Source organism: Rhinichthys klamathensis, unplaced genomic scaffold, assembly GCF_029890125.1.
Source record: "Rhinichthys klamathensis goyatoka isolate OS25496 unplaced genomic scaffold, OSU_Roscu_1.1 h1tg000109l_1, whole genome shotgun sequence".
NCBI lineage: Eukaryota > Metazoa > Chordata > Actinopteri > Cypriniformes > Leuciscidae > Rhinichthys > Rhinichthys klamathensis.
The window spans coordinates 5001458-5014802 of record NW_026606647.1 but is presented as its reverse complement, the minus strand read 5'-3'; the positions used below and the strand labels follow the sequence as shown (position 1 = coordinate 5014802).

General features: G+C 37.4%; 1 protein-coding gene across 6 annotated transcripts in view; it reads right to left on the bottom strand.

Moving 5' to 3' along the window:
• opa1 (OPA1 mitochondrial dynamin like GTPase) overlaps window positions 1–13345 on the bottom strand; it is a 42994-nt gene that overhangs the window by 23450 nt on the left and 6199 nt on the right. For 2 of the 6 annotated variants that reach the window (XM_056253999.1, XM_056254002.1), the window contains 13 exons: window positions 7942–8097; window positions 5935–5988; window positions 5726–5830; window positions 5540–5626; window positions 5082–5195; window positions 4862–4942; window positions 4704–4778; window positions 4531–4602; window positions 4308–4407; window positions 4079–4209; window positions 3785–3857; window positions 3639–3711; window positions 2337–2452 (listed from right to left, as the gene is read on the bottom strand). In XM_056253999.1, the coding sequence (XP_056109974.1) occupies window positions 2337–2452; window positions 3639–3711; window positions 3785–3857; window positions 4079–4209; window positions 4308–4407; window positions 4531–4602; window positions 4704–4778; window positions 4862–4942; window positions 5082–5195; window positions 5540–5626; window positions 5726–5830; window positions 5935–5988; window positions 7942–8097 (1237 nt within the window). The remainder of the gene's footprint in view (window positions 1–2336; window positions 2453–3638; window positions 3712–3784; window positions 3858–4078; window positions 4210–4307; window positions 4408–4530; window positions 4603–4703; window positions 4779–4861; window positions 4943–5081; window positions 5196–5539; window positions 5627–5725; window positions 5831–5934; window positions 5989–7941; window positions 8098–13345) is intronic. The other 4 variants (XM_056254000.1, XM_056254003.1, XM_056254004.1 and 1 more) reach the window with 2 other exon arrangements.

The window sequence follows — 13345 nt, the reverse complement described above, 5'->3', positions numbered from 1 at the left end:
TTGAATTTAGATCATTTTCATTAATATCTATAGATTTGTAAAGGAAACAAATCTGAAGGGTTTAAGTATTAATGTTTTTAAAACTAGGGATAGTCCAACCAAAAATAAACAAATCTGTCATCATTTATTCACTCTTATGTCTTTCCAAACCTGTATGACTTTCTTCTGCGGAACACAAAAGAAGATTCCCATTGACTTTCATTGTACTTTTTGTCCTTACACTGGAAGTCGATGTAAACCAAAACTGTATTGAACATTCTTCAAAATGTGTTCTTCTGTTACATAGAAGAAATTCAAACAGGTTTGGAACATTTTGACATTTCAATTTTGGCTGGACTATCCCATTATATAATTTTATGGACAGTGCGTCTTACATAAGGTCACAACAGTGAAATCTCAGTACCTCGAACATGCAGTAAAAAGTGTTACAAAATTCATAACATTTTGAGGATAGTGAAATCTCAGTACCACTAACATGCAGTAAAAAGTGTTACAAAATTCATAACATTTCGATTTCAGTTTATATGACTGTAGCAAGTAGGTCAGACGTACAGAAGGTTAAAACATTAGCAACTTGGCTATTGATGTCGTACTAAAAAAAATATAGATTTTCTATAAAACAATGCGTTCAAAGTTCACTTAGCCACCTAAAATAATAGAGTGAACTTTGACTAAAACTTTTCAGTGACAACAGCCCTATTCTTCAGACACTTCCCATCTCTGTCTCGTTCCCCGAACAGGGACACCAGATAGCCTGCGCTGTGCTCGTGATCAATGCACCTGGAGCCAGGCGTGCACTGTATCAGCAACCCCACGTCCCCCTGGGGCCCCGCGTCCCCAGCACACACACGGGCCGGACGTCTCGCTCACACAATGGAGATGACGCTAATTGCTCTGGTTATCGGGCCGGCCCTGGTGCAGCTGTGGAGATCGATAGCCCACACAAAGGTTTGAGGAGCGTCCCAGGTCAGGTAATAAATCTAGAGGTGGAGCGTTAGCAGGGGTGGCCTGTTAATTGGCAGCGTGGAGGTCTACAGCGTGCCCTGTGCAGAACGTCTGAGCTGAGGTGAAGTGTGACGGGAATCAGCACGCACAGGACTGGGGAAACAGCTCTGCTGAGGTAGGTTTCAGAGTTAAGTGGCTGTCGAGCTGTTGGTTTGGATTCTATTAAGGTTTATTTACTGGGTCTCCTGAGAGCTGATGTGTACTCTTCTCAAAATGCCCTTGAAAATCAACATCTTATTAAGGGATAAAAATAGCAATAATCAAACGAAAGACTTAAAAGCACAGACCATGTGCCTTTTTTATTTCATGGTTTTCAGATGTCATAAAGCTGTGGTTAACAACCTTTCTGACTTCAAGGCTCCTCATTGTCCATAAGAATAATCAGAGGACCCATGACTTTTTCGGCTATTTTTGATATACAGAGTAAGGATGGACCTTTTTTCATAGACATTGATGACGTGTTTCTAATTATTAACATCGTAAATCTAGCAATTCTATTTTATATTTTGATTTAAAAAAAATTGTGTGCATATGTAATACTACACTTTGTTACATTAGCTTGGAACTACATTTCAGAAAACCTGCTGTGAGGGTGTTTGTAACACAGGGAGTGACGGCACATTTGACACCTTTCTCTTCCGACAACCGTAATCGATCTCTCAATATTTTTTCCCCTTTTGGAAATTCATTAGAAATGCTATCAGGGATTTTTTCTTTTGCTATTGGAGCAAATAAAAATTGCTTCTCAGAACTCAGAAAGGAGAAAAGGGTGTGTATATATATATATATATATATATATATATATATATATATATATATATATATATATATATATTAAGAATAAGCATTTTTAAATTACTCACAATTTATACCTGATTGAATAACAAGAAAATGTTTATTAACTATAAAAATGTAAAAATAGTGCAAAAGATTTAATTAATTTACATGACTTTTCCAAGTCTAGAAAATCCGATTTTTTTACCTTGTGGGATTCTTGTATTATTATTGTTATTACTTATAAATTTGAATGTTTGTTTTGTATTATTTTTAATTATTTCAAGTCATCTTTAGGCCTCCTTGTAAGTTCAATAAGGTCCCACTAATGGTCCCTGGCTCCCTGGTTGCGAACCACTGTCCTAAAAGCATAGTGAAGACAAAAATGACCTATCTGAGAGAGAGGGTGAATATAAAAAATTTCTGGGAAGAAAAAAAAAACATTCTTTCAGTCTGTTCTTCGCAGAATGCTATCATGTGGCTTTAGAAAAGTGATTTTCAATCCTGGTCCTGGGGACACGCCAATCTGCATATTTTGTATTTCTTTTATATCTTACCTTTAAAGGCATCTGCTTGTTGTTCCACTGACTCTCTCACCATCTTCCAGAAGCAGTCTGACACAGCAAGACTCAGGTTCTTTGTGGTCACCTGATGAGCTTTCAACATGCCATCCCTATAGCAGTTTGGTTAAAGACTCTCCAATTAAAAACATGTGACAGAATATAGAAAATAGAAACAGCTCAACGCGCTGCAACTGAAGAAAACACATGCAAATAGAAAGCAACGCGTGCAAATAGGAAAACACGCGTGCAAATAGAAAAAAACACCTGCAAATTAAAAAAAACATCTTCATCAGTTTCACAACACAAGTGTGCTCCAAATAGAGAAACGCGCTGCAAAAGTTCACAACACAACCAAATACAGAAAACGCGCTGCAAATAACACAGACAACAACGGAAATGTTTCCAGGGGAACCAAATAAGTGACGAACCCGGCTGGGACGTGCTTATTGCTCGTAGCTTCCCTGTGCTCTACTCCCTTCGAAGGGCAGATTGCAGAGCCCATAAAGTGGGACTGTGGAGTGAGCAGGGCTCTAGTGTGCTGTTAGGCAGCCGTGTGGAACGCACTTGATGAAGGAGCAGCGAAAGACAACGTAATTTCCTCATTATTTTCACCTGGGATGTTCCCATGACAATGCAGCACGGCGTCCATCAGCTGGTCTTACGACAGAAATATAATGCTGTTAACATAACGGATGTAAATACATTTTTTATTTTTAGTTTACAAAAAAGCTTTTAAAATATGCGTTATATATCTGTGTCTTAACTTTACAATTTTGGACCCTACATTAGCTAACATTTCTGTAGTGCTTATATGTAGGCTAACTGATGTATAGATAAATATCTTTCCTTCATGTTTTTCTTCTTTATCTTTTTTATTTATTTATTTTAGTTTCCAATAAATAAAGTATAATTTTAAGCTGTAAGCACCAGCATGCATAGATTTATGGATATCTATGCCAGCACGTCCCAGCCGGGTTCATCACTTATTTGGTTCCCCTGGAAACATTTCCGTTGTGTTTGTGTTATTTGCAGTGCGTTTCTGTATTTGGTGGTGTTGTGAATATTTGGAGCACACGTGTGTTATGAAACTGATGAAGATGTTTTCTTGATTTGCGGGTGTTTTTTTTATTTGCACGCGTTTTTTTCTATATGCATGCGTTTTATTTTATTTGCATGTGTTTTTTTTCTATTTGCATGCGTTTTTTTCTTTTTGCATGCGTTTTCTTCAGTTGCAGCGCGTTGAGCTCTCTCGGCCACCGTAAGAAAAGGTAAGGAAGAAATGCATTTGAGTCCTACCTAAGCAGTCTTGAGTTCTGGAAGAAGTCCTCCTCGTAGTCTTTGATGGAGTCTATGCTCTCATTAGTACTGCCTACAAAACAATCACGAGTTTGAATGACATCTAAGTCCAGCAAAATGCAAATGAGAAAGATCTCATTTTTTACCTTTGCCGGTTACTACTGCAAAGTAGCCCAAGGCCTTCATTGGGAATAATCTGCCTTCAACAATTTGCTGGATCTACAAATAGAGAAAATGAATAATTTGAGGCAAGTAACAAAATATTTTAATCTTGTATATGAAGTGTAAACCATTCCCATGAATGCCATCATCTGCACATAACAGCATTTAATATTTCCTTCTTAGTGTCAGAGGATAAAAAGGAGCTCCCTCTAGTGGCTAATACAGCAGGTAGCACTTAGTATTGGGAGTTCGTGTAGTGAAATATCTAAAGGTCTTACTCTGTTCGGACTAGCTAGATTCTTTTCTGCCAGGTCAACCTTGGTAAGAACAAAGATGGTCCTTTTGCCCTGAGGATCCATCTGACTGACAAGATCAGTGACTATACTACGCTCTGCATCTACCGAGCCATCTGAAAGAGAGAAATAAAACAAGAGACAGATAAATATTAATAGTGTTGGCTAGAAACAGTGATAGCACACATATTTTAATGAAAGAGTGAAAACTCACCCTGAATGCATAGGATGATGGCATTTGGATTCTGCATGTAGGCTTTACTCATGCTAAAAATGGTTTCCTTTGTGTCAGCAGCCATGCCGGTCGTCACAGTCTGTACACAAATGAAACAGTCAATAACATCATTTTAATCAAGTCAAGAACCAGTGTGACATGTTCTGCATAGATGTATAAGCTTATATTATGTGCGATGAGTAAAGCTGTACACAAAACTTACACTGATAACCCCCGGCAAGTCAACAAGCACCATTCTCTGGATTCCTGGGCCCTTTACACTTAAAGAAATGGTCTGAGATAAAATAGAAAACACATGAATGATGAATATTAAATCATTTAGGCAGATTCAAGTGTAAATGTTTTCACAAAGCACTGAAGGAACAAGGGTCTCACCTCAGGGCTGACTGTCTGACCTTCCTTCACACTCTTCCTCATCCGGAGTTCAATCTCGTGCCTCAATGCAGCCAGCTAGAAAAGAACCTCATCTCAGTGACCTGACAGTCAAATATAGAGACTCACAAACTTGTACTACATCATTTTAATACACTTACATCCTCCTCTTTCCCGAGGTCAAACTCACGAGTGCTGTCTTTGAACATTGCTACATGGTGAGGGCCTTCACTCAATGTCACCTTCAGAATAAAACAAGTCAGGTAACGCATCACTAATATGAAGCAGCACAACTGTTAACTGCACATTGATAATATTAAGATTTGTTTAGCATCAAATGAGAGGTCAGGAGAAGTTAGGAAGTGAATTAGTTTAATGCACCTTGACAGGAGACCTGGTCATCATTTCTCCAGAGCCTCTGGGGAAGATTCTAGCTTGAGCTATCATTTCCAACACACTAGTCTTTCCTGAACTCTGGTCTCCAACCACTACCACCTAGAGAAGAGAAGGTGTTTTATGAGGCCATTTTACAGGGAAATAATCAGATTGCAGTAATATGTTATGTTCAGAGGAGGGAATGTGAGTCTCCTGTAGAGAATTATAACTTTTACCTGTAAAATGTACTTGGTGGTTTGTAAACTTTTGACTTTATATTGTAATCTTTATATTTTAAACCATTTTGCACTCAATGCAGCATACATTCTATAGACATTTTTGGATGGAAATAATTAATTAAAGATTAATCTACAAATGAATCGATTTTCAAAATAGTTACTAGTCACTAGTTTTGTGTAAATATTTCACATTCTAAAAGAAGAATAAATAAAGATAACACTGACCCTTGGCAGGTGATCTTGAGTATTGTAGTTGGAATCATAATCCGAGAGAATGTCCAGGACTTCAGAGTACATATCAATCAAAGACTTCTGCACAGGATCAAAAACAGGATAATGCTTCAACGAAACCCAGCGATTTGTTCTTTGTGTTCACCGATAAATAAATAAAAAAGACGGTTGAAATCTGACCTTGACTTTTCTTTGGTGAATCCCCTTGTCATCTTTCTGCAATACGACTTTCCTCAGCTCCTTATTCTCCTTTTCCAGACGCTCCAGCATCCGTTGGTACTTCATCTATACAAACATGAGAGAAATGGAGTATAAAATGATTATGAACAACTTAAAAATGAACAACTCAAAATCATGGCTTATAATCAATGACATTTAACAGTTAATACCTGAGTTCGAAGAAGTTCTTCCTGAAGCTGATCAACTCTTTCTTTATCAGATGACTGTAAGCACAAGACACAATGTAGCAGACTATGATCATGTTATTTCTTTTCAGGACAGCTGGTCATCTCCCTGTAAGAGTCATTGCACAAACAATCCACATCTCATGCATTCAATTCCAGCGAGTATCCCAGCAGAGGAAAGGCAAGTTAATGCAAAGAGAAGAAATTACACTTCCAAGCATTTAATCAATCATTATTCTTTACACAAATCACCACACACACACACACACACACACACAAAACGATTGGTGAAGAATGCTTAGATTATAAATCAACGCATCAAAAGTGCTTCTTGAATCATGTATTGGCCCGCACCTGCAATGCAATTGTTGAGCACACACACCACAAACTACAGGGCAAATCACAGAAAAGCAGTGAATGATTGGACACAAAGGAAAGGACACAAAGGTAAACATCAAACATACACAAACACACGTCAACATAAAAAACTAAATGTTTCTTGTTTTCTGCTAAATAACATGTCTTTTGCCAATGTGCAGACAGACTATGTAACTGTTTCTGGTGTTAGGCAGGTTAATTTTGCTGGCCAACAGCTGAAGCAAAGTGCATTGCACTCCATGTGGCAGGACGGCACACCACTCCATGCAGTTAATATAAACTGTACACGTGGGACTGTGTAAAGAAATGGGTTTTGCATGAGTGAGGCAGAATGGATCGAGTTTGGGCTTATTGCAAAAATTATGAAAATATACAAGACTCACTTTATACTACTAGTATTAGATGGACTGTACGTTTTTTTTACTTTCACAATAACAATGTGTTTAGAATAGGGGTCTTTTGAAAGCTACTGAATGAAACGTTGAAACATAGGCTATTCCTGTATTGTTTAAAAGGATAACGTTTTTAAAGTCACTCAGTTTGATAGTGAGAAATCAATGTCTATGGCATAAACCATGGGGTTCAAAAGTCTGGGACCACACTGAACATCTGAGATTTAAAAAATAAAGTTTATTAAATCTTGGAAATAAATGTTTCTTCTTTTTTTTTTAAGTTGGAGCTAAAATTATAAACTAAGAAACAGTATAGCATTCATTGAATGAGAAATATTATATACATAAAGATTCTGCTCTATTTCTAGGTCACTAATAAAATAAGCAAATTTGTGACTGATCATGTGAAAATATTTGTACAAAAGGTCAGATTTATTTCCACAAAATGCTCTTTGGAACATTCTAAAATAGAAAGGCATTTTGCCATCCAAATAGAGCCATCCATAAAAATAAAAATAAACTATTTTAAGCTTTTCAGCTTAATCTAAATAATGTAAATCAAATCTAAAAAACATGTAACATTGTAATTAAATTTTTAGAGGACATAATTTTAAAAAGTTATTCTAATTAAAGGCAGTTTTTAATTGTATGTTTAAATAGAGACAGGCTATATGACAACTTAATCCAACTAGCCTCAGTATCCCCTATATTTTGTAATTAAAACTTATTTATTAAATTTAAAAAAAGGTTTTGATCTAGTCGTCTAAGACTTTGAACCCCACTATATAAGCTATGAGATGGAATAAGATCACAGTGAAATCAGCATTTTGGTGGGAAGAGCATGTAGCCAAACAGACGCTCAGATTAAATTAAAGTACAAAAGCGGATTAAGCTAAATTCTCGCTTAGGACATATAATTTCCAACAGGCGCCTGGATGGGTGAAACAAGCTACTTATTTGGCTTGTAACTTAAGTATATTAAAACTGTATTTCTCTCACACCAGTCATGAATACCTCCATCATTCTGCTAGCTATATTATAAATATAAACATCTTCATTATAGTCAGCTAATAAAAACTTGAGAAATATGTATTTCTGAGTGTCAGAAATTCAATATATCCTTTCAAAAGCGCAACGTAACTAAAATCGAATGGCGTGGGGCAGTCAAAGACTGGCATGAGAGCCACAGCGTCAGAGGGGTGGTGGGGGAGTGGACCTTCACCTTGCGTTTGGACTGCGAGGGGCTGGGGTTCGGGGCCGGGCTGGGACTGGGTTCAAGCGGCGGAGGCGGAGCATTATTGGCTGCCGCCCGCCGCATCTCCTCCTCATGCTGCTGGATCTGCTGCTGAATGAGAATGAGCTCGCTGAGCAGCCCCTGCTGAGGGACGGCACAGTGACAGAGAGGGGCAGTCAATCAACCTGCTTACCAACCAATAGGACATGGCAGAGCCTTGGGTAATGGTCCGCCTCACTGCTCTTGATAATACAGTAATTTTGAACTCGGTTATGGCGAACCTAAAATCTTAAAGAGCATAAGAAATGACCATAAAGGTCTCTCAGCAAACGGGAGGGGAGGGGAAGAGCTGAACTGCGAACATCAGAGGAAATTAACAAGAGAACATTTATACGCATTACGCACTAGTAATAATGTTGAGTCACATTCAAGACCTGCACTCACAGTCAATGTTGTCAAGCTGCTATAATTGCAGTAAGGGCACATATAGGTTTTAATAGATTAACTAATATCATAAAAAACTAGTGCTACAAGGCAAAGCAAGCATTTGAGGAATAAGTGATTGAGTAGCAGAACAGTGCAAAGCCTGAAGCTGGAGAGAGCAAATATTTACTACACATCTTTCAAACACCGCTGCTTCTGAATATATGTATTAGGCTAATTCAATTGTATCATTTCGTCTTACACACACTCATACTTCCATTCCAAAAATTTGGGGTAGGTTTTTGCTCACCAAGGCTGCATTTATTTGATAAAAAAAAAATAGTAAAACGGTAATATTGTGAAATATTATTACAATTCCAAATAACTGTATCAGCAGCCATTACTTTACAGGGTCCTTCAGAAATTATTCTAATATGCTGATTTGATGCCAAAGAATTATTTCTTATTATTATCAATGTTGAAAACAGTTGTGCGGTTAAATAATTTGGTGGAAACCATGAAGCATTTTTTCTTTGATGAATAGAAATTTAAAAAGAACTGAATTTAATTGAAATGAAAAACTTTTGCAACATTATAAATTTACTGTCACGTTTTATCTATTTAAATTTTTTTTTTTTTTTAAATAAATGTAAATGTAACCTTGTCTGTTAAGACATTTCATGGGATATATGCTCTTTTAGGAATGCTAATATGAAAAACTTCAGTGTTAATCTGAGATAAACTAAAAAGTACATAGTTTTCCACTGTAGACAAAGAGTGATTTATGAGTGATGAAACAAAGAAAAAGAAAAACAGAAGACTGACATTAAACATTAGCATATCAAGTAGTAAATCCTTTGCACAAAATGACCATGGCAGACAAACATGGAGTTAAGGAGAGGGAAGCTTTTAGACAGACAATAAGCTGAGAAAGACAGAAATGAATCATCAATCTCCTGGAATAAGGACAAATGATATGAGAACCCTTTGGATTTGCATATATAAGTTATACAACTGGATCTGACCTTTAAAACACCTTGGAAAAAGAATATTTCAGAACATCTAAAATGAAGAATTGTTGACTTGCATGAATCTAAAAATTACACAAAAATATCTGTCAATGTTTCAGCATGTCAAACAATAAAAAGAGACATCTGTACACTGAGAGAGACAACTCATTCAAATAATGTGAAGGTGTCCAAAAGAGGAAAAATATCAAGACCAAAGTGCAGACTGCTCACAAACAACAATTTCAATTAGTTGAGTAATGAGGCAGCTTAACTCTTTCCAGCGTTTTTTGTTGTTGTTGTTGTTGTTGTTGTTGTTGCCAGAAACCGCCAGCGTTTAAAAAAAAATTAATTTTCACAAAAATTTCATGGACCCCAGAATATTTTGTTGTATGAATATCTGAACTAGGGGTCGACCGATTATCGGCGCCAATATTAAGCATTTTTATGGTTATCGGTATCGGCCATTTTCAAAAACGATTTGCCGATAAAATAATTTTATTTTGAAATGCGCTATATTTGGCTCTGACGCAGCCACCTTTGTCGGAACTCACCACTCTGTAGACTAGACTAATGTCCCCGCACATCTGATTTGTTGGGAGTCACGAGTCCGGCCAATCAGTGCGGAAAGCTGAGGCACTGAAAGTGTTGCACTCTCACACCGAGAGAGCACTCGCTGACTAGAGCCGCTTCACTGATCACGCTTCAGTTGTCTCTCAAAGTTAAGGCAGCAGCAGACTTTGCTGAAGAAGCAATAGATTACTACACTGAAGTTGCAAAATACCTCAATATAATAGAGCCCTGTGATTTCCGCGATGCAGAACAGACGGAGTCGCGGAATCCAGTCATAAAAACGGAATTTACTGTATAAAGCGGAATATCACTTAAAGTCCCTGTAAAGGCAATTTCAAAAAAAAATTCTAAACACTTTATAAATGTTAGAAATGTATTGCTAAAACATATTACAAAGACTGTGAACTGTGAAGTACTGAATTGTGGAGTTAGACCGTTAAACAGTTTTTCACCATTGCTATTTTACGGATTTTATGGGCGGGGCTAAAACAGGGCTCGATGACGCACTGGAGCCCTTGAGCTCCTGGACACGCCCCTACTTGATGACGCACTGGAGCCCCTGAGGCTGGCCGCTCCTAACAATATTATAGAGCAGATTCACATCAGTGTGCCGCTCAATCGCGAGATACTGTCAGTACTATTAGTAACACAGCCTACAGATTGATTGCTAGCTACTAGCTATGCCTTCGTCACGGAAATGCGTACTACCTGGATGCGATCACCGGATCACGTACAAAACAGATCGGTGTCCTTGTTTAAATTTCCGAAAAACGATTACATCAAGAAGACGTGGATTAATTTTGTGAAGAGCCAACCTTGATGGAGAGCTGAGGATCACCGCCAAAACCCGCCTCTGTAAGTGATCATTTTACACGGGATAGTTTTATAAACTTTCGTCGGAGATAACTGTCTGGGATTCACTGATAATCCGCTGTTACTGGTGAATGGGGCCGAACCGACTCCCGCCTCAGCCTTCATCCTCCCGTCGCGCCGACAACTGGTGCCATCATCGGCAGTGCGTGCCCACCGTGCGAGCATCCATTCCGGCTGTAGAGTTGAGTGTGGCGAGTCGACGGCAGCTTTCCCACGAGTGGGCGTGGTTTCAGCGCAGCCAGCGGACACGCCCCCAGCGTTTGAGAGCAGAGATTACTGCTCATTTTTTCAAGATTTTGAAAGCTTATTTTATGTACTTGCTGACTTTTTTTATCATTCAAATTTGGCTGGGTGACTAATAACAAATTTTTCTGTGGTGTGACAAACTCAAAACACATACTTAATTTTGACTTTACAGGGACTTTAATTTCTCAACTTTTTGATGAATTAATAAAACGCAGGTCGGTACAAATCAAACCGCAAAAAGACTATTTAAATATGAATCCTGCGTGTGTCTAACGTTAAATGAATGGCGCAGAGACGCGTGATTTCAGTTACCACACACACACACACACACACACACACACACACACACACACACTGGAGCACGCGTGACGCTTGCGCTGTTTTCAGCCTCAGCCGCATCATTATATGAGGACATGATTGGATACACATCATCTCCAGAGCCGCTTTGTCACTTCATGAGCTTTTTAATGCTTCAACTGAGAAAAGTTATCGACATATCATAAACACACAGAAACTCAAAGATCTCCACGGCAACCCGTCAAAATAAAAGTTCGGTTTTTCACAAGGCCCTAAAAATTAAATTTTTGTTAAACTGTAAATAAATTGAATAAGTTTGATTTTAATTCATTAGAAATGCTTTTTGATTACTAAAATTTTATTTAAAAGTTAAAATAGAGTCTTTAAGTTTTACAAAATGTTTACAGAATGCTGCTGGGTGCTCCCTGCACTTTTTATAAGTTATTATTATTATTATTAATAACAGTTCTCAGATTCAAAGGTATGTTTAAAATCATTTAAAGAAAGTATTTGTCAAAACCCTTTGTTATTCTTAATTTTGACATTAATTTACAGTTTTACACCAGACATAGCTATAATATATATATATATATATATATATATATATATATATATATATATATATATATATATAGTGTTGTCACGGTACCAACATTTCAGTATTCGGTACCAATACCAGTGAAAATCCACGGTTCTCGGTACCAATTTCGGTACCAAAAGCTTAATTTAGATAAAATTTACATATATTAAAGTGTATATCACAGTTACAAAGATGGAAACTGTAGTATTAAAAACCCTTTACAATAAGATTATATTTGTTAGATAACATTAGATAAAATTACCTAACAATAAACCATAGTTATATACTGTAGCAATTATTCTCCTTGGGGTTAATTTAAAAATATACTAATACATTTTTAAAATCAAAAGTTTTATCTGTTAACATTATTTAATGCACAATGAATGAAGTGAACAAACATGAACAATCAAGTGTTTGTATTAAATAACATTCACAAACATTAATTAATGTTGCAGAAATATATTGTTCACTCAATGTGTTGATGTTAACACATTAAGTAATGTTAATGAATGGTATCTTATTGTAGTGTTACCAAACTATACAGGAGATAGAACATGTTTTATTTGACTTAACTGTAGCTTACTTTTATTTAATCCAAAACTGCCAAAAATGTCACTCTTGCCTGTCTTCAAAACTTGATAACCCTGTAGCTGATTTCTAATGCAAGGGCTAGAAATCAATTATTTCTTTGCTGGTACTTCCTCGTCATCACGGGGAGCGCAGTTTGCACAGCTTTCTCCTTCTCTCCACAAGCGCTCGCTCTCGCGTGTCTCCGCTATGCAACCATAAACAGTGACGCGCATGGAAAAACAAGCTCACACGTCGCTTCTATTATGAGCGCGCTTCCCGCGCGCCTACATTTGAAATTTGCACGCGCAAAAAACGTGCTATGTGAACGTGTGAACGGCCCTTTATGGCAACGTGACATTAGCCTAATTCAACATATTTCCATATGTGGCTCTTTCCTCCTTTCTTGTCAACAAGTGGATTCAGAGCCAACGCATTAGCAGCGCCGCCGGTCGCCATGTCTCAGTGTTTTTATGAAGAGGACGCAACTCTGCACCTTTCGGACAGCGCATCAAGAACCGGATTAACCCGGTACTCGGTACCTAGAAAAGCTGGTACCGTAACCGTTAATTTTTTTTAGTACCGACTTGGTACCGAAGTACCGAGTTTTTTGACAACACTATATATATACATATATATATCGGTTCAAAATATCGGTAATCGGTATATTTGACCTGTAATAATTGGTATCGGCCCTGAAAATCACATATCGGTCGACCCCTAATCTGAACATGCAACATATCAAAAGAAAGAACAGACCCTCTGTTTTTAAACAAAAACAATCCATTTTATGCCAATTTCATGAATTCTTTTTTTTTATCAACAC